General features: G+C 34.0%; 1 protein-coding gene across 2 annotated transcripts in view; it reads left to right on the forward strand.

The window, feature by feature from the left end:
• The window catches only part of CNBD1 (cyclic nucleotide binding domain containing 1), a 581,166-nt gene that overhangs the window by 501,459 nt on the left and 51,942 nt on the right, over nt 1-27,765 (forward strand). Inside the window, exon 11 of one of the 2 annotated variants that reach the window (XM_030937987.1) lies at nt 19,486-19,509. The exons of the other annotated variant lie outside the window; for it this stretch is intronic. Coding sequence (XP_030793847.1) covers nt 19,486-19,493 — 8 coding nt within the window. The 3' untranslated portion in view covers nt 19,494-19,509. Of the gene's footprint in view, nt 1-19,485; nt 19,510-27,765 lie in introns of those variants that run through there. 2 annotated transcript variants of the gene reach the window in all.

The raw sequence follows: 27,765 nt of genomic DNA on the forward strand, positions 1-27,765 counted from the left end.
CACATGCTACTGAGAATGTAGTTTTTATTTGATTGTTATTTTTATAAAGTTAATATATCTTTGTCCAGATGCAGAGCTTATTACTCAGTCATTCAAGGTAAAGATAATTGCAAGGCAATATAACTATTTTAATTTTACTGATGTCTGAAATTCTCGTTCCACCATTAAAACAAATGTACTACTTTTGTAACGAGAAAGAATTGCTTTTTATCTATAAAATGAATTACTGCTTTTTTTTATTATATCTCATTCAACAACTTATGATTGAAAAATACGGGATAGCTAGTGTACTTAACTTGCCGTACCCAAAAGGAAAATTTCAATTCCAAGGTGTTATTGGTATAAACTATCTGAAAGTTTCTGCTTGTTTTTAAAAAAGAAGAATGCCCAAAGACTATCTCTCATAATGGTTAATACAAAGCATAGGAGGTCAGATTTTTTACTGCAGATATATCTGTTAAGCATTTCAGGGGCAATAAATATATTCATATTCAAAAACTTCTTCCCAACACATCAGTATTTCACCTTAATGACGAGAAAAGTTATAGCCAAGATTCTCCTTGTTAAATTAACAAAGCTACTCAAAAGGATTTAAGCTCTTGAACATTTTGCCACAGGGAATATGCTACTCTTTCCCCTTTTGCGTTTTTGCATTGTGATTTAAAATTTTGATATATGCAATTCCAAGTTCAAAATAAGATGGGACACTTATTTTTAAATCAGATAAAAATACTTAAAAGTATCTATTCCTCTTATACTTTTATTAATTACTAATACATGTTAAATTTTAAAAATGCAAGTTACAAATTTGAGAGAAATGTTTTTTAGGAAAAAAATATTTTATTTGCAAAGCAGGACAAAATGTTAATATCTTTAATGATACTTGAGGTCTTAGAAATCAGTAACAAGGAGACTAACGTTACAAGGGAAGTGAAAATAAAATCAGAGGAAAATGAAATAATGCAAATGACTTACAAGGCTATGTGAAGATAATATAGCTTACCATTAATAGATGAAAAAGCAATTTCACTATATATTATATTATCAATGCTTACAAATATTGATATCTAATGTTTGTATAGTTTTAGGAAGTGGGAAATCCTCAAATACTGGGAAAATTTACTCCAAATGCTCCAAAATTCTCATTCACTACATAGGAAATCTTTAGCTAATATGTCATCCCCCAAGAAACTACTTATGTATCAACTGATTTATAAAGTAATAGATGGCAGGGTGGTAGAATTAGAAAGAAAAAAAAGGTACTTAAGTAAAAATACAAGATTTCACAAAATTTTGTGTTCCTTGAATTCTTGAAAAAGAACATTCTTTAAATGAATCAGTTTTATATTTACCCTGTGATAAGTGAACATTATAAATGTATGCACTTCATACTTGTGGAAGCACTGAGATGAAACCCTTTTAATTCCACTATCCTGGCTTCTTTGTTTAAGAATCAGGCAAGAGAAAGAAATCAAGGGTATCCAGTTAGGAAAAGAAGAAGTCAAATTGTCCCTGTTTGCAGATGACATGATTGTATATTTAGAAAACCCCATCGTCTCAGCCCAAAATCTCCTTAAGCTGATAAGCAACTTCAGCAAAGTCTCAGGATACAAAATTAATGTGCAAAAATCACAAGCATTCTTATACACCAGCAACAGACAAGCAGAGAGCCAAATCAGGAATGAACTTCCATTCACAATTGCTTCAAAGAGAATAAAATACCTAGGAATCCAGCTTACAAGGGATGTAAAGGACCTCTTCAAGGAGAACTACAAACCACTGCTCAGTGAAATCAAAGAGGACACAAACAAATGGAAGAACATACCATGCTCATGGATAGGAAGAATCAATATCGTGAAAATGGCCATACTCCCCAAGGTTATTTATAGATTCAATGCCATCCCCATCAAGCTACCAATGACTTTCTTCACAGAATTGGAAAAAACTGCTTTAAAGTTCATATGGAACCAAAAAAGAGCCCGCATTGCCAAGACAATCCTAAGTCAAAAGGACAAAGCTGGAGGCGTCACGCTACCTGACTTCAAACTATACTACAAGGCTACAGTAACCAAAACAGCATGGTACTGGTACCAAAACAGAGATATAGACCAATGGAACAGAACAGAGTCCTCAGAAATAATACCGCACATCTACAGCCATCTGATCTTTGACAAACCTGAGAGAAACAAGAAATGGGGAAAGGATTCCCTATTTAATAAATGGTGCTGGGAAAATTGGCTAGCCATAAGTAGAAAGCTGAAACTGGATCCTTTCCTTACCCCTTATACGAAGATTAATTCAAGATGGATTAGAGACTTAAATGTTAGACCTAATACCATAAAAACCCTAGAAGAAAATCTAGGTAGTACCATTCAGGACATAGGCATGGGCAAGGACTTCATGTCTAAAACACCAAAAGCAACGGCAGCAAAAGCCATAATTGACAAATGGGATCTAATTAAACTAAAGAGCTTTTGCACAGCAAAAGAAACTACCATCAGAGTGAACAGGCAACCTACAGAATGGGAGAAAATTTTTGCAACCTACTCATCTGACAAAGGGCTAATATCCAGAATCTACAAAGAACTCAAACAAATATACGAGAAAAAAACAAACAACCCCATCAAAAAGTGGGGAAAGGATATGAACAGACATTTCTCAAAAGAAGATATTCATACAGCCAACAGACACATGAAAAAATGCTCATCATCACTGGCCATCAGAGAAATGCAAATCAAAACCACAATGAGATACCATCTCACACCAGTTAGAATGGCAACCATTAAGAAGTCAGGAAACAACAGGTGTTGGAGAGGATGTGGAGAAATAGGAACACTTTTACACTGTTGGTGGGATTGTAAACTAGTTCAACCATTATGGAAAACAGTATGGCAATTCCTCAAGGATCTAGAACTAGATGTACCATATGACCCAGCCATCCCACTACTGGGTATATACCCAAAGGATTATAAATTAGTCTACTACAAAGACACATGTACACGTATGTTTATTGCGGCACTATTCACAATAGCAAAGACTTGGAATCAACCCAAATGTCCATCTGTGACAGACTGGATTAAGAAAATGTGGCACATATACACCATGGAATACTATGCAGCCATAAAAAAGGATGAGTTTGCGTCCTTTGTAGGGACATGGATGCAGCTGGAAACCATCATTCTTAGCAAACTATCACAAGAAGAGAAAACCAAACACCGCATGTTCTCACTCATAGGTGGGAACTGAACAATGAGATCACTTGGACTCGGGAAGGGGAACATCACACACTGGGGTCTATCATGGGGAGGGGGGAGGGGGGAGGAGGGAGGGATTGCATTGGGGAGTTATACATGATATAAATGATGAATTGATGGGTGCTGACGAGTTGATGGGTGCAGCACACCAACATGGCATAAGTATACATATGTAACAAACCTGCACGTTATGCACATGTACCCTAGAACTTAAAGTATAATAAAAAAAAAAAAAAAAAAAAAAAAAAAAAAAAAAAAAAAAAAAAAAAAAAAAGAATGTCTGTCATGGCCGGGCGCGGTGGCTCAAGCCTGTAATCCCAGCACTGATCCGCCCAGCCGAGACGGGCGGATCACGAGGTCAGGAGAGCGAGACCATCCTGGCTAACACAGTGAAACCCCGTCTCTACTAAAAAATACAAAAAAAAACTAGCCGGGCGTGGTGGCGGGCGCCTGTAGTCCCAGCTACTCGGGAGGCTGAGGCAGGAGAATGGCGTAAACCCGGGAGGTGGAGCTTGCAGTGAGCTGAGATCCGGCCACTGCACTCCAGCCTGGGCAACAGAGCGAGACTCCGTCTCAAAAAAAAAAAAAAAAAAAAAAAAGAATGTCTGTCATTCCATCTCCTGAGGTTGATTCCAGTGACAACCATGAAAACAATTACATGCTTACTTAAAATCCACTTCAATGACACTCTTTAGGTTACTTTTCAAAAATGAGCTTTCTCAGTCAAGTTTTTCTGATCTGCAAGGGATGTTCACTGCAATGCATGTGAGGAGTCTCCACACATCGTGAAGACCATATTTTGGTTTTGGTGAAGATGATGGTAGAAACAGTGGCACAGGCTCACTCTTTCAGTCATTACAATCATATTGCCAAGGGAGTGAAGAATGCTTGAATGAGAATACTGCAAGAGGTCATTCAGTGATAATGAGGTTTTGCAATACCAGATGTGTTTATCCAAGTTCAGGAGGAAGTGTTAGCTATTGTACACACTGCCCCTTGTTCATCCGACAGACAGTCCAAGGCAACTTGATTATCTACAAAATAATTTTAGCAAGGGAGTTTAGAAAAGTTTGTTGGGCACCTATAGCCTTTCCAGTAAACTTAGCTATAGTAGCTAATGCTTGAGATAGAGTTTTAATCATAACCTTATTTCCATTTGTGCCAAACCAATAAAGTTACATTCTACCAAAGATGCCCATTTAGAGGAATTTACACCATTTTGTCTACTCCATGGTAAGTCATGGACTGCAGTTTTTAGTAATGGAATCTTTAAGGACTCAGAAAAGACCAGGCAGCCATCCAAACCCTCTGTGAGTCCATGCCTAACATTAAATTTATATCCTTTTAGATTCCAATTTTGTTTTTCCAAGTCAGATACACATAACATTGCTTATTAAATAGGTTATTATAGGTGATTTGACTTGCATCAATCTTATGGAGTTCATTCAAATTGCATGTTCTAACATTTTCTTTTTTTATTATACTTTAAGTTCTGGGGTACATATATAGAACATGCACATTTGTTACATACATAGACACGTCCATGGTGGTGTGCTGCACCCATCAACCCATCATCTATATTAGGTATTTCTCCTAATGCTATCCCTCCTCTATCTCCCAACCCCCCAACAGGCCCTGGTGTGTGATGTGCCCCTCCCTGTGTCTATGTGTTCTCATTGTTCAACTCCCACTTCTGAGTGAGAACATGCAGTGTCTGGTTTTCTGTTCTTGTGTTAGTTTGCTGAGGATGATGGTTTCCAGCGTCATCCATGTCCCTGCAAAGGACATGAACTCATCATTTTTATGGCCACATAGTATTCCATGGTGTATATGTGCCACATTTTCTTTATCAAGTCTGTCAGTTGGGTTGGTTCCCAGTCTTTGCTATTGTGAACAGTGCCACAATAAACATACACATGCATGTGTCTTTATAGTAGAATGATTTATCATCCTTTGGGTATATACCCAGTAATGGGATTGCTGGGTCAAATGGTATTTCTGGTTATAGATCCTTGAGGAATTGCCACACTGTCTTCCATAATGGTTGAACTAATTTACACTCCCACCTACAGTGTAAAAGTGTTCGTATTTCTCCAGATCCTCTCCAGCATCTGTTACTTCCTAACTTTTTAATGATCGCCATTCTAACTGGTTTAGAATTGTGGTTTTGATTTGCATTTCTCTAATGACAAGTGATGATGAAATTTTTTTCATATGTTTGTTGGCTGCATAAATGTCTTCTTTTGTGAAGTGTCTGTTCATACTTTTCATCCACTTTTTGATGGTTTTTTTTTTTCTTGTGAATTTATTTAAGTTCCTTGTGGATTCTGTATATTAGCCCTTTGTCAGATGGATAGATTGCAAAAATTTTCTCCCATTCTGTAGGTTGCCTGTTCACTCTGATGATAGTTTGTTTTGCTGTTCAGAATCTCTTTAGTTTAATTAGATCCCATTTGTCAATTTTGGCTTTTGTTGCCATTGCTTTTCATGTTTTATTCATGAAGTCTTTGCCCATGCCTATGTCCTGAATGGTATTGCCTAGGAAATTTGGGGTTTGTGGTTTTTTTTTTTTTTTTAACAAAGGAAAAGTTTTAGACAAATCTTTGACAACCATTTGCTGGCTCAAATGTTTTTGTTGTTTTCTAAGCTGTTTCTCAACATATTGTTTTATTCCATTAGTTATTTTATAGATGTATTAGACTCTTTTGTTACTGAGAAAACTAGCTAAACATTTTGAATGTCTTACTGACATTTAAAATTAATTTTTACTTGGAGAGATTATCTCATAAAATATTGTATATCACATATATTTATAAGTATCTATATGTGTGTGTTATATAAATGTATATACACACACACCTAATGTGTGGAAAAGATAACATTACTCAGAATGTAATGTTGACCTTGATATTTTAGCCTGATAGTATGTATTTGACCACTCATAAACTTTGTAAAGTTTTTGTTTGTTTTGTAAGAAGAAGTTAATGTTTTTGCTGGAGTTAGGCTTTTAGATAATTTTTTTCTCTAACAAAGGTATTAAACTGTTTTACTTTTTAATTCTTTTAAATCAAATTGGTCTTTTTATTTTCATTTTTTAAATATTTTAGCTTTTATGTTCAGGGGTACATATGCAAGTTTGTTTTATAGGTAAACAAATGACTCAGGTGTTTGGTGTACAGATTATTTTGTCACCTGGGTATCAAGCCCAGTTCCCATTAGTTATTTTTCCTGATCCCCTCTCCCTTCTCACCCTCCTCCTCTCTGATGGGTCCCAGTGTGTGTTGTTCTCCCTTATGTGTTAATGTGTTCTCATCATTTAGCTCCCACTTACAAGTGAAAACATGCTGTATTTGGTTTTCTGTTCCTGCATTAGTTTGTAAGGATAATGTCCTCCAGTTCCATCCACATTCCTGCAAAGGACATGATCTCATTCTTTTTTTATGGCTGCATAGTATTCCATAGTGTACATGCATCACATTTTCTTTATCCAGTCTATTGTTGATGGGCATTTAGGTTGATTCCATGCCTTTGCTACTATGAACAGTGCTACAATGAACATCGTTGTACATGTGTCTGTATAATAGAACTACTTATATTCTTCTTGGTATATACCCAGTGGTGAGATTACTGGATCAAATGGTAGTTCTTGTTTTAGGTCTTTGAGGTATTGCCACACTGCTTTCTATAATGGTTGAAACTAATTTATAGTCACACCAACAGTGTGTAAGTGTTCCTTTTTCTCCACAACCTCACCAGCATATTATTTTTTTTACTTTTTAGTAATTCAGTCAAAATGGCTATTCTGACTGGTGTGAGATGACATCTTATTGAGGTTTTGATTTTCTTTTCTCTAATTATTAGTGATATTGTGCTTTTTATCATATGCTTGTTGACTGTGTGTATGTTAAAGTGTCTGTTCATGTCTTTTGCTCGGTTTTTAATGGTGTTGTTTGTTTTTTGCTTGTACATTTGTTTAAGTTACTTATAGATTCTAGGTATTAGACCTTTGTCAGATGTGTAGTTAAACCATTTTAACTTGTAGATGGCAGAGTTGATTTTAGCCCATAAAAAAATCAGTAAAATGTTGAATATCATGTTTTCATTTTCAGATTTGCTATAGTTGAAACCACTTGTTCCACTGTCAAATGTGATCCTTTGTGAATTTTATATTCATTGATTCAAAGGTTCTATGTTTACATTGCCATGCCATGTCTAACAATAAGGTCCACTTGTAAGTAGGTTTATTTGTTATTGGTAACAATAATCTCACACAATTTTGATGTATTTAGGTTAAAAATTTCAATATAGTAACTTTGTTTTCCTGTTGTAGACTTTTAAATTAACATTAATATGGGTTTGTGCATGCCTCTATTAAAATATAACCAGAAGCAATTATTAGATTTCCAATAAATAACTGGTTTACTGAACAATTACAACTCACAGGAAGCATTTACAAAGGAATTTTATAATGTCTCCCACATTCTTTATTATTTGTTCAGTTGGAGAAGTTCTTTTCCTGCCCTTTGAAAACTCAATGTAATGATTTTATGATCACTCTTAAGTCATAGAATGCCCTATAAATCATTGTTAGTTGCCAAATATTCTCAGTTGGGATAATAATAAATCTAGCCTGGTAAGAAGCCAGTATCCAGACTTCATTGTAGGTTGATAGGCCAGCTATATGTGTGTATTAATTTCCTTTTGCTACATAACAAATTACCATAAATTTAGCAGCTTTAAACAATACTCATTTATCATCTCACAGTTTTGTAGGTCAGATGTCTGGGCTGGTTCAACTGGGTTCTATTCTTAGAGTTTCACATGGCTAAAATCAAAGTGTTGGCCAAGCTGTGATCTAATTTTAGGGCTGTGGAGAAGAGTTCACCTCCAAGTCCATTCAAATTGGTAGATTTCATTTCCTTGCAGCTGCAGAACTGAAACCCCTGTTTTCTTGCTGGTTGTTACTTGAGGATCACTCTCAGCCATCAGAGGCTGCTCCATCCATCTGGCCCTCTCCATCTCAGCAATGAAGAATTCCTTCTGTTGACCCTCTCTCTCATTTTGAATCTTTCTCTTCCCTGCCAGCTGAAGAAAACGCTTTGTGTTTAAAGAATTCATATGATTGGGCTAGGCCCACCCAGGTAACCTGCCCATGGTAAGGTTAACTGGTTAGAATCCTTAATTGCATCTGCAAAATCCCTGTACTGTATAATATAACATAATCACAGGAATAACACCATGGGCTGAAGGTCATGGGGGCCACTTTAGAACTCTGCTACCATAGTGCTGGATGTCAGCATTATGGGTAAGGAGAGCATGACAGGTATCTCTGCTTTCCACTGCCATCCCTAAGCTTTCTATTTATGGTTCTGATTTCTCTGCTATGAGGCAGCATGGGATACTGGGGAGAAGAGGATGGCAAACAAATAAGAAAGGAAGGGAAAATGTTCTTAATCGTTACTGTTATAAACTGTTTTTCACTGTGTTTGACAGTTGTTTCAAGCTAAGCTTTTTTAGTGAGCACCTTCAAAGAGTTTTGGATATCCCTTAATGTTGGGGAATATTTGCCTGTAATTCCTTAATAAGGTAGTACATTTTCCTCCCTGGGAATCCAGAGATAATTTCAGATTTCCTCTGCTGAGGGTACTTTACTCTCAGCCTCCTCTCTCACTAATAGAATACCAGTGGGACTTTATCCTGGCTGTCTTTTACACATGAGATTATTTGCGGCCTACATTGGAAAGTCTACATAGGAAGACACTCCTGTATTCTTTGTCCTGACAAACTTTGAGAGGACAGTCCAATTTCTGGGCAGCCACTTATGTAGCTTGTTTGTCAACTGTCAACTAGCTTGTCTCTTACCTTTACAAGGTCTAGTCAGACAACAGTGTACTCTACCGTGGTTTTTAACTTCTCAGAATGTATATAAAGCTCTTCAGGTGGGCTTTTTGAAGATCTCCTCTTTCAGTTGAGGTGATGAACAGATATTTCTCATTATATCCCCTTGCAGATGGTGGGGCTTAGAACAGAACTCTTCAGAGAAATCTGCTTCAAAAATCTTCTATTAATCTCTATTCTCAATATTTTTATACCTTCAATGTGCATTTCTGCTTCTCCACATCTATTAAAAAATATTGGTACCTTGTTATGAGATGTACTGCCTTGGATTCTGAGCTGATTCTCCCACTTTTTAATTGCCTTGGAGTATTCACTGTGTTCCACACATTATTCTACATACTTTATATGTTTTATCTAATCAAATGTTCACAACAACCCATTGAGAAATGTGCATTTAATGGCCCTACTTTGTAGATCAGGAGAATAAAATATAGAAAGGTTAAGTGATATCAATGCTGTCTCTCCAAAGGTCATGAGGGATACTTCTATGGTTGACTGAATTGGGTTTGTTACTCACTGGGATGAGAGAGAACATACACTATGGGGAACCATAGATTGTCTCAGCAAAAGGACATTAAAAGAATATGTTGGCTGGACGTGGTGGCTCACACCTATAATCCCAGCACTTTGGAAGGCAGAGGCAGGCAGATCACGAGGTCAGGAGTTTGATTGCCAACATGGTGAAACCCCATCTCAACTAAAAAGACAAAAATTAGCTGGGCATGGTGGCATGCACGTGTAGTCCCAGCTACTCAGGAGGCTGAGGCAGGAGAATCACTTGAACCCAGGAGGCGGAGGTTGCAGTGAGCCTAGATTACACCATTGCACTCCAGCCTGGGTGACAAAGTGAGACTCCATCTAAAAAAAAAAAAAAAAAAAAAAGAACGTGTTATAGAATTTGGGTTTTAGTTGGGTGACTTGGGTAGTAGTCTAAGAAAGTAGAAATTTGTTCTCGATTGAATGCTGTCAAAAAGCAATATATCTTAATAAATCTTAAGTTTTAGAAGGGCAGACTAGAGTGAAGATAAGTATGTAGTTAATAAAGAAGTAGATTGGGCATGGCAGCTCATACCTGTAATTCCAGCATTTTAGGAGGCCTAGGTGAGAGGATTGTTTGAGACCAGGAGATGGAGAACAGACTAGGCACATAGTGAGACCCTGTCTCTACTAAAAATAGTAAAAAGTTAGCTGGGCATGTTGCCTCACACCTGCAGTCCTAGCTACTTGGTGGACTAAGGCAGGAGGATCCCTTGAGCCAGGAGTTTGAGGCTGCACTGAGCTATGATTCAGCCACTTCACTCCAGCTTGGGTGACAGAACATAAACCTATCTCAAAAAGAGAGGGAGACAGAGACAGAGACAGAGAGAGAGAGAGCAAGAGAGAGAGATAGCACCTCCTTATATTAGCCAAAAGATGGATATTTGGTATTTTTGTAGGTGTCAAGCTGACCTTACTTTTGTCTATGCTTAGACAAAATTATTAAATGACTTGCTTGTCTCATTTTATGCTTATGGACAACATATTGGAGGGTTACATTCTGTGCAAATCTGCCATAGGAGAATTATGTGGCCAACTGAACATGCCAGGCCAGCTTCCAAATGACAGATTTGGCTTCCCTCCCCTCCCTCTTTTCCTTCTCATGACTTGCTTAATATTACAGAGCTATTAAGAGTTGCAACCAGGAATCAAACCCTAACACTCTGTCTCCAGGATCCATATTACAATGACTATACTTTACTAACAGTTTAGCTGATAACTCAATCATCTTTCTAATCCATTATCCTTAGGTAGTTATTTTATTCCATATATTTTAGCCATAATTGTATAAATTTTGGCTAGATTTTTGGCTAAATAATATTTAATAATGGCTTTCAATGTTCACATGTATTTAGGAAGGAATCATATTTTTCTTTGACTAGGATTCATTACATTGATAGCTAAGAATCCTTGAACTCAAGTGTAAGATTTGGTTTCCTAGGTCAATTCTACCATTCCCCACTTGCTGTTTGAGTCACCTATGTTCTTTCTTGTGATTGAAAAGAGTTACAATATATAGTTATACTGTGTTTTTTACTTGCCTATGTAATTACCTCTGCTCATGCTCTTTATTTTTCATGTGGAACTGAATTACCACATACTGTCCTTCCTTTTCAGTCTGAAGATCTTATTTCTCGTACAGCAACTCTGCAGGTGACAAGTTCTCTCAGTCTTTCTTTATCTGGAAATTTCTTTATTTCTTTTTCATGTTTGAAGATTAGTTTTGTTAGATTTAGAATTCTTGGCTGATAGTCTTTTTCTTTCAGCACTTTGAGCATGTTATTCCTCCTCCTTCTGGCCACTACAGTTTCTAACGAGAAATTGCTGTTAATACCATTGACTATCATTTGTGGATGATTTGTCACTTTTCTTTATTATTATTATTATTATTATTATTATTATTATTATACTTTAAGTTCTAGGGTACATGTGCATAACATGCAGGTTTGTTACATATGATTTGTCACTTTTCTAGTGCTGCTTTCAAGATTTTGTTTTTGTTTCTTGACAATTTGTGATGGGTCCTGTTGTAGATATCTTTTAGTTTATCCTACTTGTAGTTTTTCTGAGGTTCTTAAATGTATACGCTGATGTTTCCCATTAAATGCTAGTTTTCTATCATTATTTCTGGTTCCTCACTGGATAAATAGTAAATACTTTATAACTTTATAGTATTTGTTCACAATCCACTGATTTCCAAATTTCTTCAGAAACTCTGGGTTGATTTTCTGTTTTAGAGTCACCATAAACACTGTCTTCAAGATTGAGTTCTTAGAAGATTATGATAGGTAGAAAAGAGTCTATGCTGTTATAAACAATGATGACATTGAAAATCAGTCAATCTAGTCATAGCTTTTTTGTTACATAGTACTTTATTTGTCCACAGATAAGTGGCCTTTTTTCTGATGCTCTTACCTATCAATAATTATTAAAATTCTCAAACTTTTATGTGGCAAAGTTGTTAATAATTTAGGTTCAATCACCTCATATATGGCAAATTTTCACTAGATATCTAGAACAAATTTATTTCTGTATGTAAACTATGCTTCCTTTTTATAGATGGTATAAGCCATGGTATTTTCCACTTTTTTTGGGTCCCAGGATGAGCAATGTCAACTTTGCGTATAACTGTGGTAGTAGCTTCCTTTACCTGAGTAAACTCATGTGATTATTTTCTCCCTTTTTCTGCCTACCTTACATTTCTGTTACTTTCATTAGTTTTAATTAATACTTAAGTGATATTGTTTATTACAGTAGTTAGATTATAACTTTTTATTCTACATACTTTGTATGTACTTTTAAAAATTACGACTGTATCAAGTATTTGGTTGGATGAATTCTTCCAGTAATAAATAAAGGCTGAGCTTACATATTTTTAAATTGGAAGTTGTGGGTTTAATTATTGGCTCATATTTTTCTCTCAAGAAAAAAAGCAAATGTTATTGAAAAGTGGACTTTTCTGAAAATGATGGTTAATGACCAACGATACTTCAACTGACCCAGAATTATAGAGGTATTAGTTTAGTGGTGATGCCACTGATCACTTAGGTAATATTGAAATGTATTGTTGACCCTAACTGCAAGTAACATGTTTTGGAGTGCTGCTAGGCAGAATTTTTTTAAGGCATTATCACAAGCCCTTGATGCATCTCTCACTTACCTAAACATGAAACATTTTGAGACCAATAATTAGTTCAGTTTTAATTCTTAACATTCACAGATTTTGATTTTACACTCTTGTAATTACAATGCCTTAAATGTAATTGGTTTTCCAGCAAGGACTTTAGATGACAGCTATATAAAGTTATAGGTTGTGTATCTTCACTTAGCAAATACTTTGTATGCTCCAAAATTCTAATTATCTGTAGATGAAAGAAAATTACAATAAATGATAGCTTATAGGAAATTGCCAATTCAGGCCAGAAAGCCTAACTGGTTTAGCAAACAATATTAGTCAGATATCAAGTTCAAAACAACCAAATGTTATATGAAAAAAAAAATGTGTATTTTTAGGATAAGTTTATATAAAATGTCAGGCCAACTTTCTGTGTAAACCTTAAACTTCAATATTTTTAGATAGAACCCAAGTCTATGCCTGTACAAATATAATTTTATAAACTTGTTGTCACATATTTCCTGGTGAATTTTAATATTTGTATTGCAAAACGTTGCTTAATTGTTAGAAGCTACAACAGTTTGCATCTGATGAATTCCGTGTTACAGCTACTGGTAATTCCAACTAGGCTTTTATAGTATATATATTTCTCTCTTTTGGTTGATTATATTATTTGGCAAAACTAATCCCCTAAAAAATTCCTTACAAAATAATTTATAAAAAAAGAAAATCAGAATGTAGGCAATAATGTGCCCCATCAACATATACATGACAGCTACTTCCAATATGAAGCATAACCACTGGAATATAATCATAATGGTGAATATTTACTGTGCACTTCATCTGTCTGTTACGGTGCAATAGTGTTTTTCTTGGGTATTTCTGATATCAAATTCTGGTGGATTGCTAAATTTTGATTTTTACTCAATTTTTAGGATGGCTGTAATAAAATAAAATGTGTTTCCTAAGAAATTTGATAAAATTTACAGAGTTAGGCACAAATGATAAAAAATACCACATTTAAGATACAATTCCTTAAACCAAGATCCTAATAAAGACAACTTTAGTATAACAAACTGTTACTGAAGATTTTCATTTTCATTGCCACTCTTTACATACCCAAAAGGGTTCTAGACTGGTACACCTTGTATGGAAGAGATTAGAGACTGAACAACTCCCACTTTTGACTTCATCAGTTCTGTACTGGCACATAAAACTTCCCAGCCTCTCTTGCAGTTAGGTTGGAGCCATGTAACTGGCTCTGGTTAACAGCATAGAGGGAACATATTATTGCCTGGCCATGAAATATATGATTTTTCTATGATCTCACTCACTGTCTGGAAGTGAAGTACTCCAAAATAGCAGAATCATATGATGATGACAACCTAGACCTTGGAATTCTTTTCTTGGATTGAATTGCTCAGAAAAATAGCTTAGCTGGAAACATCTGTATTGGACTTTGTGTAAGTGACAAATAAACATTTGTTGAATTAAGCAACCAAGATTTTAGTTTGTTATAGCAACTACCAAGTGCTACACTGAGTCATACAACTGGCACAAATGCAAGGTTTTCTGAGGAGTTCTCAAAAAAAAAGTAATGATTTCTGGATTAGAACATAAAATAAATATGCTTTTTGTGATTATTCTTTTGTCCTTAACATTTAGAAACCTTCCACTCAAAAATAATTATGCAGTACATTTAGAAATGAAAATATATGTGTATAAAGAAGGTATACACTATTGCGTCTAAGTTTTAATATGGTTTTTGAATAGTATTATAAGGACATATGTACATGAATTCAGCTCTTAGTTTTTTAATTAATGCACTTTCACAATCCTCTGACAACATTGTTTTTAAAAACAGCTGATAGTTTAGTTACAAATTTCCAGGAACTTAACAAATGTCATAGGGTAAGCTGTGTGCTGTCTGTTAACACAGAGGGAGGTAAGTAGAATTTAGCACATTTCAAAGATAAAGCAAAAAGTTAGACAAACCGGTAATCAAAATTAACTTTTGTAAACTATATTAGATAAATGCCCACCAAGAGTTAATAGAACAAGGCTTAGAAACATCTGTAGATAAACGTATCAGTGAATTTACTGAGAAAGTTTACAATGACCATCTTTTCCGAAAGCATAGCATTCCTTGTAAGTTTATATATATAGTTTAAGTATCACACAGATTCTATTTTCTTAGGCTATCATAGGAACTGAATCAAGGTTATTAGATTGGAATATTGGTATAGAAACCATTCCAAAGCTTCAAAGAAATGAATGAAATTCATTATGTCTTGCAAGACAAAACTTTCATCTATTATTTTTAAAATGTCTGCATAAATGAAATCCTCAAAAATTACTTATAGTTACCTTATATGAGAAGTTAAATTTGAGTTGAAGTTTTCAATTTCTCTTGCAAAGGAACACTGAATTCTGTTGCTAAATACTTTCCTGATATGCTTTTGGAAAATATATTCAAGATCCTATGTCTGTATTTTTTCAGGCCTTGGATTTACTCAGACTATGTTGATAAAAGAGAAATAGATTTCTTGCAGGAAGAATTGTACTTTCTGTGATAAAAATTTAATAGGCTAATATTTAATTATATTGATTAGCAAATTTAAAAATTATGCAATATGAAGGATTATAACATCAAATAAAAGCAGAGATGAACTTTTCAGTTCAAAGATTCAGCAGTGTGTTCTATCACTTACTGTAGATTGTGACTATAAAGGAAATATAGTTTAGATGAGCTCTCAGTTCACATTGCTTCAGTGCATTACCATGGGCTGGGTGGCCTAAACAACAAACGTTTATTTTCCCATAGTTTTGGAGGGTAAGAAGTCCAAGATCAAGTCCTTGTCTGATCTGGTGTCTAGTGAGGGTACATCCCTGGTTTGCAAAAATAGCTGTCTTCTCCTTGTATTCTCACATGGCTGAGAATAGAGAGCAAGCTCTTATAAGGGTACTAATTTGTGAGAGCTCGACCCTCAGCACCTAATTACTTGCCAAAAGAAACCTACTAATACCGTCACATTGGAGGTTAGGATTTCAACTTATGAATTTTTGAGGGACACAGTCATTCAGCCCATGACACATACTAACTTTTTGGACAGCAAAAACTGGCCTAAAAATAATTATCTTCAAAAAATATCCTGACAGATGTGAAACCACATAGTAACATGCTTGGAACACATTTGGACATATGTATTCATAGAGTTCTATATTTGGGTACTTTCATAGAAATCTTTACCTTAATTTAATAGCTAAAGTAGTGATTATTTACTATATGAAAGTGTTTTTCTGCATCATTTCATTTCATCTTAATGAAAATTTTAGTTGTTTATTAAACCCATTTAATAGAGAAGGCAACAAAAGCTTATAAAGCATAAGTAACTTGCACAAATACACAGAAATTTGTAAGTGTTGGAGCCAGAATTCAGACCCAATTCTGTCCAAATCCCATGATCTTACTCAAGCTTCTTATTTTGTAGATTAAAAATCAGAACCTTAGAAAGAAGAAATAATTTACTTGAGGACACATGTCTAACCACTATTAGAGCACATCTTGGAACCCAACTATTCTGCAATACTAAGTGTTGATATTTGTATGTTTAATTTACGTAAAAATATCCATGAGAAATAGATCTTGATGACTAGAGAATTGCATTCATTTTTGATGAAAAAATAAAAGGGAAACATTAGTAAATAATATAATGGTCATAAAAGTGCAAATTAAATTAATAATGAAACATTATTGCACTGCCAGAATACCAGCAATTTTTTTTTAAAAAAAGCACATTTATAATATTTGTAAAATTACATTGATTGAATCTGTTTTATGTATGAACAATGAAATAATTTTCTAAAAAACAAAATAAGGAAGGTGAAGTAGAATTATAGAAACACAGGTGTAATACATTATCTAGAGCTTAGTAGCAAATCCTCAGAAAAATTCTGAGTAAAAGGAAAATACACAAAAAGTACTTAAGTGTGACCAAATGATTTACCAGAAACAAATAGAAACATCTACTAAGTGGTAAAATCTAGATTAGGACAAAAATGTGTGACCTCATCCACTGGTACCACTTAGGAGATTTTAGATAATGCAAGACAATAATATAAACTATTAAGGATAAACTTAGAAAAAGGAACCAAATATCTATGTTTGCTTATTATAATTACATACACAAACAAGAATATTTATATAATTACTAGCTAAATGATTAATATAATTTAATAACTTGTACTAATATTTTAATATTAAAATGTCAAATGTCAAGATAGAAATGCAAAATGTAATAGCTTCTCTAGTTAAATAGTATTACAGTTAGAAAAGTGTATCTAAATACAGTTAGAAATGTATATAGAAATAGTATATACAGTTAGAAATGGAAATGATAATAGTTGAAAATAAGAGTGTTCATGGCACCTTTGTTGAATATCAGTTGGTCATATATACATGGATTTATTTCTGTATTTTGTATTGTGTTCTATTACTCTATATGATTGCCTTTATGCAATACCATACTGTTTTGATTACTGTAACTTTGTAAGGTATTTTGAAAGCAGATGGTATGATGTTTCCAACTTCATCCTTCTTTCTCCAGATTGATTTGGTTATTTGTAATCTTTTATGGTTCCATATGAAATATAAAATTGTTTTGTCTATTTCTGAAAAAAAAAAACCTTTAGGATTTTAATATAAATTTTATTGAATCTATAGGTCTCATTGGGAAATAGGGACATTTTTATAATATTGTCTTCCAATCTGTGAATATGAGATGTCTTTTCATTTGTTTGTGTTCTTTAATTTCTTTATTTGGTGTTTTGTAGTTTTCAGTAAACAAGTCTTTTACCTTCTTAGCTATGTTTATTCTAAGTATTTTTTTTTTAGTGCTGTTGTAAATGGAGTTGTTTTACTAATTTAATCTCTACAAAAATAGCATTGAAAAATTGGATATCCACATTCAAGAATAAAATTGGACCCTTGTCTTGCACTGTACTTAATAATCAACTAAAAATGGACTAAAGACATAAATGCAAGAATTGTAATGTAAAACTCTTAGAAGAATACATACAGGAAAATATTTTCACATTTGTCTTGGCAATGACTTCATGGATGTGACACCAAAAGCACAGGCAACAAAAACAAAAATAAACCAGTGGGACTACATCAAACTAGAAAACGTTTGCACAGCAAAGGAACCAATCACCAGTGCAAAGGCAACCTATAGAATGGGAGAAAATATTGGAAACCGTGCATCTGATAAAGGGTTAATCTCCAAAATATATAAGACAATATTCCAATTCAATAGCTAAAAATAATAACCCAATTTAAAACACGTGCATTTGTAAAATGTCCAATGCCACTAATCATCAGGAAAATGCAAATCAAAACCACAATGAAATATTACCTCATACCTATTAGCATTGCTTATATTTAAAAAACACCAAAGAAAAGTGTTGACAAGGATGTGGAGAAACTGGACTTTTTGCAGCCTGTTGTTGGGAGCACAAATTGGTGTAGCCACTATGGAAAACAGTATGGATGTCCCTTAAACAATTAACAGTAGACCATTTGATCTAGCGTCCCACTTCTAGATATTTTCTAAAGGAATTTAAATTGGGATCTCAAAGAGATATTAGCAGTACCATGTTAATTGCAGCATTATGTATAATAGCTAATATCTGGGAAATTATTTACAGATAAATGAATTAAAATATGTACATAAAATGGAATGCTGTTCAGCCTTAAAAAGGAAATTCTGCAATGTGTAATAGGATAGATGAGCCTTAGAACATTATGCTACATGAAATAAGCCTGTCACAGAATACCCAAACCTGACCACTCATACGAGGTATCTAAAATGGTCAAATTTATAGAATTCAAAAGTGGAATGGTGGTTACAAGGGGTTGAGGCATGGGAAAAGGGAACCTACTAATCCATAGGCATAAAGTTTCAGTTATACAAGATGAATAAGTTCTATAGATCTGCTGTACAACATTCTACCTATAGTCATCAATATTGTATACTTAAAAATTTGTGTTGAGGGTACATCTCATGTTACGTGTTCTTACCATGATAATATACTATTTTAAAAAATAAGTAGAAGAGTCACTCAACCACAGTCAGTCTATATTAAAACAACTATAAAAATTGTATTAAATAATATAAAACAAATAAATATAGACATATAATTTATCCTTTGATTAACAAAATGTCACCTTTTCCAAAATGTTCGTGGAATTTAATACAGCTCTATTCAGCATTTTGGCACTTCCTATGGACTTCCAGCTAACTGGTTAGATACAAAATAGGTAAGATGATTTTGCATTCATATGAAACAATGAATACCAACAATTTAGAAAAAATAATTACCAATTTAAAATATCAGCAAGAAACATACTATTACTACAAAAAACATAATTTGATTAGAAGAAAGGATCAAATCAATCCATATAATTATAGGATTTTTCATGTGGACAAATGATCACTCTTAAATGTCATTAGAGGGGGTGTAAAGTGTTACATTCTTTCTAGAATAAGCTCTGACAATGTTATTTTTTATTTTAAAGCATAACCCCTCTGACTCAGCAATGTAATTTTAGAGTTCTATTCTGTAGGAAAATAATTACCAAAAAATGAGTATTTCATAACTTCTCTTCCTTGCCTTTTGAAGTGGCCTAGATCTAGAAACAACCTCTTTCTACTAGCATTGAAAGCTTTCCCCCACAGGAATTGTTTTCATTGGAGTGGCAATTCTCAAGTAAAAAATGAACCTGTGTTTAGAATTATGTCACCTTTCTCAACACTGCCAAATGCACAAGAAACTATACATAGCACCAAGTTGTATTAGCTTTGTTTTAAGGAAACACAACCTAATGTTAGAAAAGATAAATGACTTGTCCAGCGGCACGTTCCACATCACACAGAGTTAAAAATAGAATTGTGAACAAGTTAAATCCTTTTTGGCTTTTTAGTTTAAAATGCTATTTATAAGATGTCAGTGATTATCTGATTTTAGATCATGGCTATCTAAATTTTATTGCTTGCCAGGACTGGTAATGATTACAAGACATTAGTATTTTTGACTTGTTGAAAATAAGATTTTAAAAAGGGTCATTCAATTAAGAATGAGTTATGTTAGTCTGCCTCCAAAATCATTTGGCATGTCCTTTATAGTACACATACTGATTGAATAATATGAAATATTGAACATAAAAGGACAAGAAAAGTTTTAATTATGTGTTATTTGCATGTACCATTATCTAATGGATAATTTGGCTAAATTTGGCCATTTTATCTGTAGCCATTAGATATTTTAAGATATATACTTAATCTTTTAACAGACATTTATTGAATATTTCATATGTGACAGGCACTCTTCTAAGAACCGAGAATAAAATACTGAACATAACCAAATTCTTGTTTTCATGAAACTTACATTATATTGGGAGAAGATTATACTTAGAAAATATATATAATATTATATGGTATATGTGATACATTAGGCAGTGGTAAGTGCTCTGAAGAAAAAGATCAGAAACTAAAGTTGATGGAGAAATGATCTTTTAAATTAGGGGATCAAGGCAGATCTCAGTTTGAATGTTCACTTTATATTTCCTCCATGTAGGAATGATAGAAAAATTAAACTGTATAAAGCCTTAATTATTTATCTCTGAAGGATTAACAAACACTTTTAGAGTACTTAACATTGTATCAGACACATGGTAGGTATTAAGTAAATGTATGTTTTTTTCCACTTACTAAGGACTATCAAATGGGCATGCCTCTAGGTATAAGATCATGGGTCCAATAATATGACATTATACCTGAGACCTGAAGGAAGTGAAAGGTCTATAGATAGAACAATATAGGTAGAGTGAATAAAGAGAGTATAACATTATCTGAAGTGGATCATGCATGGGATGATTGATGATAAGTTAGGTGTAGTTGAAATGAGTGAGTGAAAGGGGCCATTGTAAAAGATGGAATCAGAGTAATAGCAGGGGAAAAGTAAATGTGAGACCATAGAACCTTGGTAAGGACTTTAGATTTAATTCTGAATGAAACAGAAAGACATTGGAGATTTGTAAGCAGAGGAGTGAGATGATGAGATGATCTGACTTAAGTTTTCAAATAATCACTTGGGTTCTATATGCAAAAGAGATTTGGGGGACAAGGACTGAAGTGAGATCATTTGGGAGGGCATTAAAAAGTCCATGTAAAAGATAATGATGGCAGATCCCAAATTGACCCACAGATTCAATGCAGTCCCTATAAAAACCCCAGCTTGGTTATTTTCAGAAAGCCACAGGCTAATCCTAAAATTCGTATGGAAACACAGGAGTTTCAAAGTTGCCAGAATAATCTTGAAAGAAAACAAAGCAGACAGACCTACATTTCCCAATTTTAAAACTTACTACAAAGGTGTATGGTATTGGCAAAAAAAGGGTAGACATATGTAACAATGGAATATAATTGAATGTCCAGCAATAAAACCTTATTTTTATGGCTAGTTGATTTTTTTTGACATGTTGCTGAGATAATTCAATGGGGGAAAGAATAATCTTTTCAACAAATGATGCTGGGATAATGGGATAATGGAAGACTGAAGTTGGATCCACACTTTGCACAAAAATTAACTCTAAATGGGTCATAGAGATTATAGACTTAACTGTAAGAACTAAAACTTTACAACTCTTAGAAGAAAATTTAGAAGTAAATCTTCGTGACCTTGGGTGAAGCAAACCCTTTTCAAAAAGCCCAACCAAAAAATGAAATGAAATAAAATAATTTGGCCTCCATAAAGATCAAAAACTTTTGTGCTGCAAATGGCGCTGTCAAGAAAGTGATGTGAATCCACAGAATGTAAGAAAATTGCAGATAATTTCTTTGACAACGACTTTATACCCAGCATGTAAAAGGAACAACAACTGTGTAATTAAAAATTAATGAAGGGCTGCAATAGGCCTTTCTCCAAAGAAGCATGGCTGATAAGCACAGAAAAAGGTACTCACTATCACTAGTTATTAGGAAGATGAAAATCAGAACAGCAGTGAGATAAGATTTCATACCTGCTATGGTGAAAAAATATAAAATATAGACAATAATAAGTGTTATCAAAGATGTGAAAAAAATGGTGCTCTCATACAAAGCTTATGGAAATGTGAAGTGGTACAGCCACTTTGAAAACAACGTGACAGTTGCCCAATAAGTTCAACATGTATTTACTATATTACGGAGAATTTCTACTCCTAGGTCTATATCCAAGAGAAATGAAAATATATGTACATGCAAAATCTTGTACATGAATTAAAGTTTGTACGAGCATTATTCATAATAGCCAAAAGGCAGAAACAACTAAAAAGTTCATTAACCAATGAAGGGATAAATTAAAGTGGTATATACATATTCTTGAATATTCAGCAATAAAAAGGAATGAAATTCTGATGCATGAAATAACCTAGATAACCTTGAAAACTTTTTGCTAAGTGAAAGAAGCTAGAAACAAAAGATGATTTCACTGATATGAAATGCACAGAATAGGCAAATCTGTAGCAGAAAGTAGATTAGTGGTTGCTAGGCATGAGGAAGAGGGAGGAGAGGAATGAAGAGTGACCAGTAAATTGTATGTGTTTCTTTTGGGGGTGACAAAAACATTCCAAATTAGATTCCAGTGATGATTGCCCAACTCTGTGAATATAATGAAAAACAATAAATTGTTCACTTCCAAATGGGTAAACAGTGTTGTACGTGAATTATATCCCAATAAAGCAGTTAATATTTTTTTCTAAGAGATGATGATGTCTGGGACTAGCTTGGGAATATTGAAGGTGATGGGAAGTCTGATTCTAGATGCATCAGGGTAAACCATGACATGGCTAGCATTTAACTATTTTTTATTTATAAAAAGAGAATTTCAAGTGGTTCTACTTAACATTTTGAAGATTTATTTAGAGGTTTTTGATGTTAGGACTGTGTGATGACTCCTAAGGCTTAGGACAGAGGAATTATAAATATGAGCATGTCATTTACTGGAATCTAAAAGATTGAAAGTGGAGTAATTTGTGACTGGGATCAAGAGATTGTTTTTAGGCATGTTAGCTCTACAGAGAGTAGAATATTACTAAGTGGATGTTCCAGTAAGCAGAGACACAACAGTCCCCTATTTAGGAGAAAGCGAGAGAAATAGTTTGCTCTGACTGGACTCAAACATAGGTCATACTGTGACTAGGTAATGTTTCTTGCTCTTTTGGTAATATTCTTCCTCCAGAAACAGTCCATCTGTGCTGCCAATTAGATAAGATGTGATCAAGTCATCTTAATTCCTTACTAGAGAAATAAAGATCAGGATTTGAAAGTAGACATACGCCCTAAATTATTATTAGTCATTGTATTTTATTCAACATGAGTATACTTTTTTTATAAGGCACCTAGTCTGTAATCAGGAGTAGGCTTTGGGAGTTGCAAAACAACTATAAACCATGGTTGGTTTCCCCAAAGAAATTGTGGTTTGGGCAGAATAATAGTCTGGCTTACACAAAAAAAGTCAGTGACAACCAAATGACAGAAATATAAAAGTACTAAGGGACCAATATAGGATGTGCAACAGACTAGTGAAAGTTAAATGCCAAGATGAGTGGTTAAAATCTTAAGAACTATGCCTGAGAAGAGAGAGAGAAAACCACCCTGAACAGTCACAGTCAGAGAATGTTCATGAAATGAGACTTCTTCTAGGCTTCAAAACAGAGCAGATTTGAATATACAAATGGAAGAGAGACAGATAATCAAAATTGGAGAAAACAAATGTGAATATTAGTGAAAAGACTGAATTGCACATTGGCTATTTAGAAAATAGTGAATTAAAAAAACACTATCCAAAGGCCAGTATCCAGGGAGCACAATATGTAATACACTTACTTGAGTAAATGACCAGTCTGAATGGAGAAGAGAGTCCAATCAACTTCTAGTTTAAAAATAAAATAATAGTAACAATAATTTATAAGGTACATGCTTATTTTTATGGAAATTTTTTGATAGGGCATAACAATCATCCACATTGAATATTTTATGAGCATGCTACACTACGGACTATTTAAAATCAGAATTGCCTTAAAGCATTACAAACTGCTTAGTGAAATAAAATAAGAAGATTCCTGACAATACAAAGCATTGCTAAATATCAAGTAATTGGCTTCAGTTCTTATCATAATACATGTATAGATGAGGGGACTGGGGAATAAAAAGAGGCAGGATAGTTCAACTTGACATATATTCAGGTCTATCTGCAATTTAAATTCAGAAATTTGAATCCCAAACATGAACCATCTTATCCTGACACTTTTCTATTTTTATCTTGTTTGTCACGATTTGGTTTGTCACGATTTGCATTCTCCCCTTATTCTCTTCTCTGCCTTCCTCAAATATACCACACACAACCCTGCCCCCACATAAAAGAATAAGTGGTGAGAAAGGTTAGCACAATTATTGCTGTTCTTTTATCTGCTTTTAACTGTACAGTCAATGCCTTGATGATAAACATCTACCTTCTTCATAGATGTGTGTTTTGTTTTCAGAATAGTTGAGATTGTAAAATACCCGTGTTTTATTTTTCTAGTTAGAGGGCAATTATCCATACATAAAAAGAAAACATAAATTCTTATTTTTTAACAAATCGTTTTAAGTTTAAGATAATTAAACTCATCCATTTGGTCAAGTTTTAGAAATTTTTAAATTTTATGGCTCTTTTTCTGCTGGTTTTTAAAAGAAAATGGGTATTTTACACTATCTTTCACTCTGGACAAAGAAAAGTCTCTGTTATTTTTATTACTACCAAAATGAAGCAAAGCAAGGTGAGACATTATTTCCATTTAAGTAAAGTCTCTAAAGCACCAAATTAAGTAATTGAATTAAAGTAAAATGATATTGTTTTAACATTGTGTCCCCACTTTGCCTGCTAAGCATAGATTGACAGCTCAAAAGCACTTTGCTTAATGTTTTTTTACTCAAAATACAATAACATAAAATTAAATATATGCTTTGAACTAGGCAAATATGACTATAGAGTCCTTTTAACATGATAATAAGTAATCTTAGGTGAGCACCATTCTGCTCTCTACTTCCATTAGTACAGCTTTTGCATTATATATTTTAAAGTTGCAAAAGCAAGTAATCATAGATGAATTGAAATGTTAGGCAGATACATAGCTGCTTGTATGCTTGTGATATTGGCACAGTATATATTTTTTGCCAGTAGTGAAAATAATAGTCTTGCTGCTACTCTGGAGAAGAGGAAAGGGAACAATATTTGAGGAATATGCCATATGTAATATAATGTATTGAGATGTTCATTTAAGAAATATGTATTCAGGCCGGGCGCGGTGGCTCAAGCCTGTAATCCCAGCACTTTGGGAGGCCAAGACGGGCGGATCACGAGGTCAGGAGTTCGAGACCATCCTGGCTAACACGGTGAAACCCCGTCTCTACTAAAAAATACAAAAAGCTAGCCGGGCGAGGTGGCTGGTGCCTGTAGTCCCAGCTACTCGGGAGGCTGAGGCAGGAGAATGGCGTAAACCCGGGAGGCGGAGCTTGCAGTGAGCCGAGATCGGCCACTGCACTCCAGCCTGGGCGACAGGGCGAGACTCTGTCTCAAAAAAAAAAAAAAAAAAGAAATATGTATTCATTTTCTAATATGTGCCAAGTAATGTGAAAATGCTATAATAAAGGTTTTATAAAGTATTTCTGAGTATAATAGAAGTATAAAAATATTAAAACTATTACTATCTTTAAAACAGTGGTACTTTGTGTTAACTCTTCTGAGAATATTAGGGAGGCTAATGATCATTCTCTCTAAAAGCAGTAGAGGGGGTGGTATCATAGGCCTAAGAACACAGTATTTCCCATGCATTTTAGAAGTTCATAGAGGTTAATGCAACACAGAAGATATGGTTTGGTTGTATCCCCACCCAAATCTCATCTTGAATTATAGTTCCCCTAATCCCCACGTGTCATGAGAGGGACCGGGTGAGAGATAATTGAATCATGGGGTGTTTACCTTCATACTGACCTCATTACAGTGAGTGAGTTCTCACAGGATCTGATGGTTTTATAAGGGACTTTCCACCTCCTTCGCTCAGCACCTCTCCTTACTGCCACCATGTGAAGAAGGACATGTTTACTTCCCCTTCTGCCATAATTGTAAGTTTCCTGAGGTCTCCCCAGCCCTGAAGAACTGTGAGTCAATTAAGCCTCATTCTTTTATAAATTACTCAGGCTCGGGTATGTCTTTATGAGCAGAATGAGAAATGACTAATACAACAGATAAAGATACCACTGTCTAATGAATGACTATGTATAGAAGAGGAAATATTTGAGGGGCTTTGAATATAGCCCTTTAATGTGTTTTCCTCAATCTCATTCCTTCCTTAGGACCATTTTGACATATGAGATACAACAGTCTTCTTCAGTTCTTTGTGGGTGTTTGTCTATAGTTTCATATAACAATCTATGCAGTTACAGCAATTAACTTTTTCCCAAACACCTTATCATTTGTTATTTAGGACTATAGAATTGCCCTCAAATCATTCTCACTTAAAATGTTACCTCTTTTCACTGCAATATACATGCCTAACTTAGAATCAGCTGCTTTTGCTGATGGTTCCTTAAACATGTGTTATTTATAATACCATGTATGCCTGTGTTCCTTACTTCATTGTTAAGTCTTCCATGGCATAGATATTTACCAGGAATAAGAGGAATTGACTTTTATATTTGTGTTTATATATCATTTTAATTTACATTTTCTTATTATTGTTGAATATCTCATATATTTATTTGATATTTTCATTTCCAGTTCTACTATGACCTATTATAGCTCTTATCTATTTGTTTTCATTTATTTGTCCATTTTTAATCAATTCATATTAATTTTATCATGTCAGTTGTATTAAAAGTTTTCCTTTTATATATATTGGAAATAATTTCTTCAGCCCATCTATTGTCTGTTTTGTAATATTTTCAAATACCACCCCCTCGTTTAAAGTATTTAGAGCTATCATTCCCCTTCCCTCTTTATGACTTCTTGGTTTTCTTTATAATGTGTTATAGTTTGTTTTCTTTTTTTTCAAGTAGTTATTTAAATCATCTGAAACTTCTCTTCATATAATTCATGGATTAATCCCTCCCTCAACAAATCATATATAACTAATTTCCCAAATATTATGTATTTTAAAATCTATTATTTAACCTTTGGTTTTAGATGCAAGCTTTTAAAATATAATTTTTGGTCTGTCTCTAGACTCTTGATTATTTGAGTGTTGCTCATTTTACAGTGCCAGCTTTGTATTTGTTAGAGCCACTCTTGCCTTATTTTTTATTTTCCATATATTTTGGGTTATTTTATGCCCTATTTCTTTCAGAGCTGCAAAGTTTATTTACACTGGAATTAGGCAAGTGATCATATTATTTATACTATTAGGAGAAACGAACAGCCTCCCATGACTGGAAATGTTTGCATCACTTGTTCAGAATACCCACTTTCCTAGTTAGTGTGCTTCATCCATCATCTTGAGCCAGTCCTCTAATAAGGCAATATTGATAAAACAAATTATCATTTGTTTTGTAAGAGTGAAATCAGTGCAAGACATGGTATTCAAGCATGTTTTGCCTAAGTGCTGGGAAATATTGATGAAATATAACTTTGCCACAAAACTAAATTTACCTCTACTAATGCCAGATAGTTCATGACAAGAAACAGATATTATATCTTTCTTGGAGAGTGCTAGAAATACAGCAAAATATATATATTTTTAATTTACAGTATTTAGAATTCAGATAGATTATCTTCCTTTTAGTGCAGGATAAAATAACCACATATATGCAATTGTGGTCATGACTTTAATTTTGCTGTTATCACAAATTGATTATTAAGTTATTATCATCTGATATAGTCTGGCTC

Source organism: Rhinopithecus roxellana, chromosome 9 (genome assembly GCF_007565055.1).
Source record: "Rhinopithecus roxellana isolate Shanxi Qingling chromosome 9, ASM756505v1, whole genome shotgun sequence".
NCBI classification, from domain to species: domain Eukaryota; kingdom Metazoa; phylum Chordata; class Mammalia; order Primates; family Cercopithecidae; genus Rhinopithecus; species Rhinopithecus roxellana.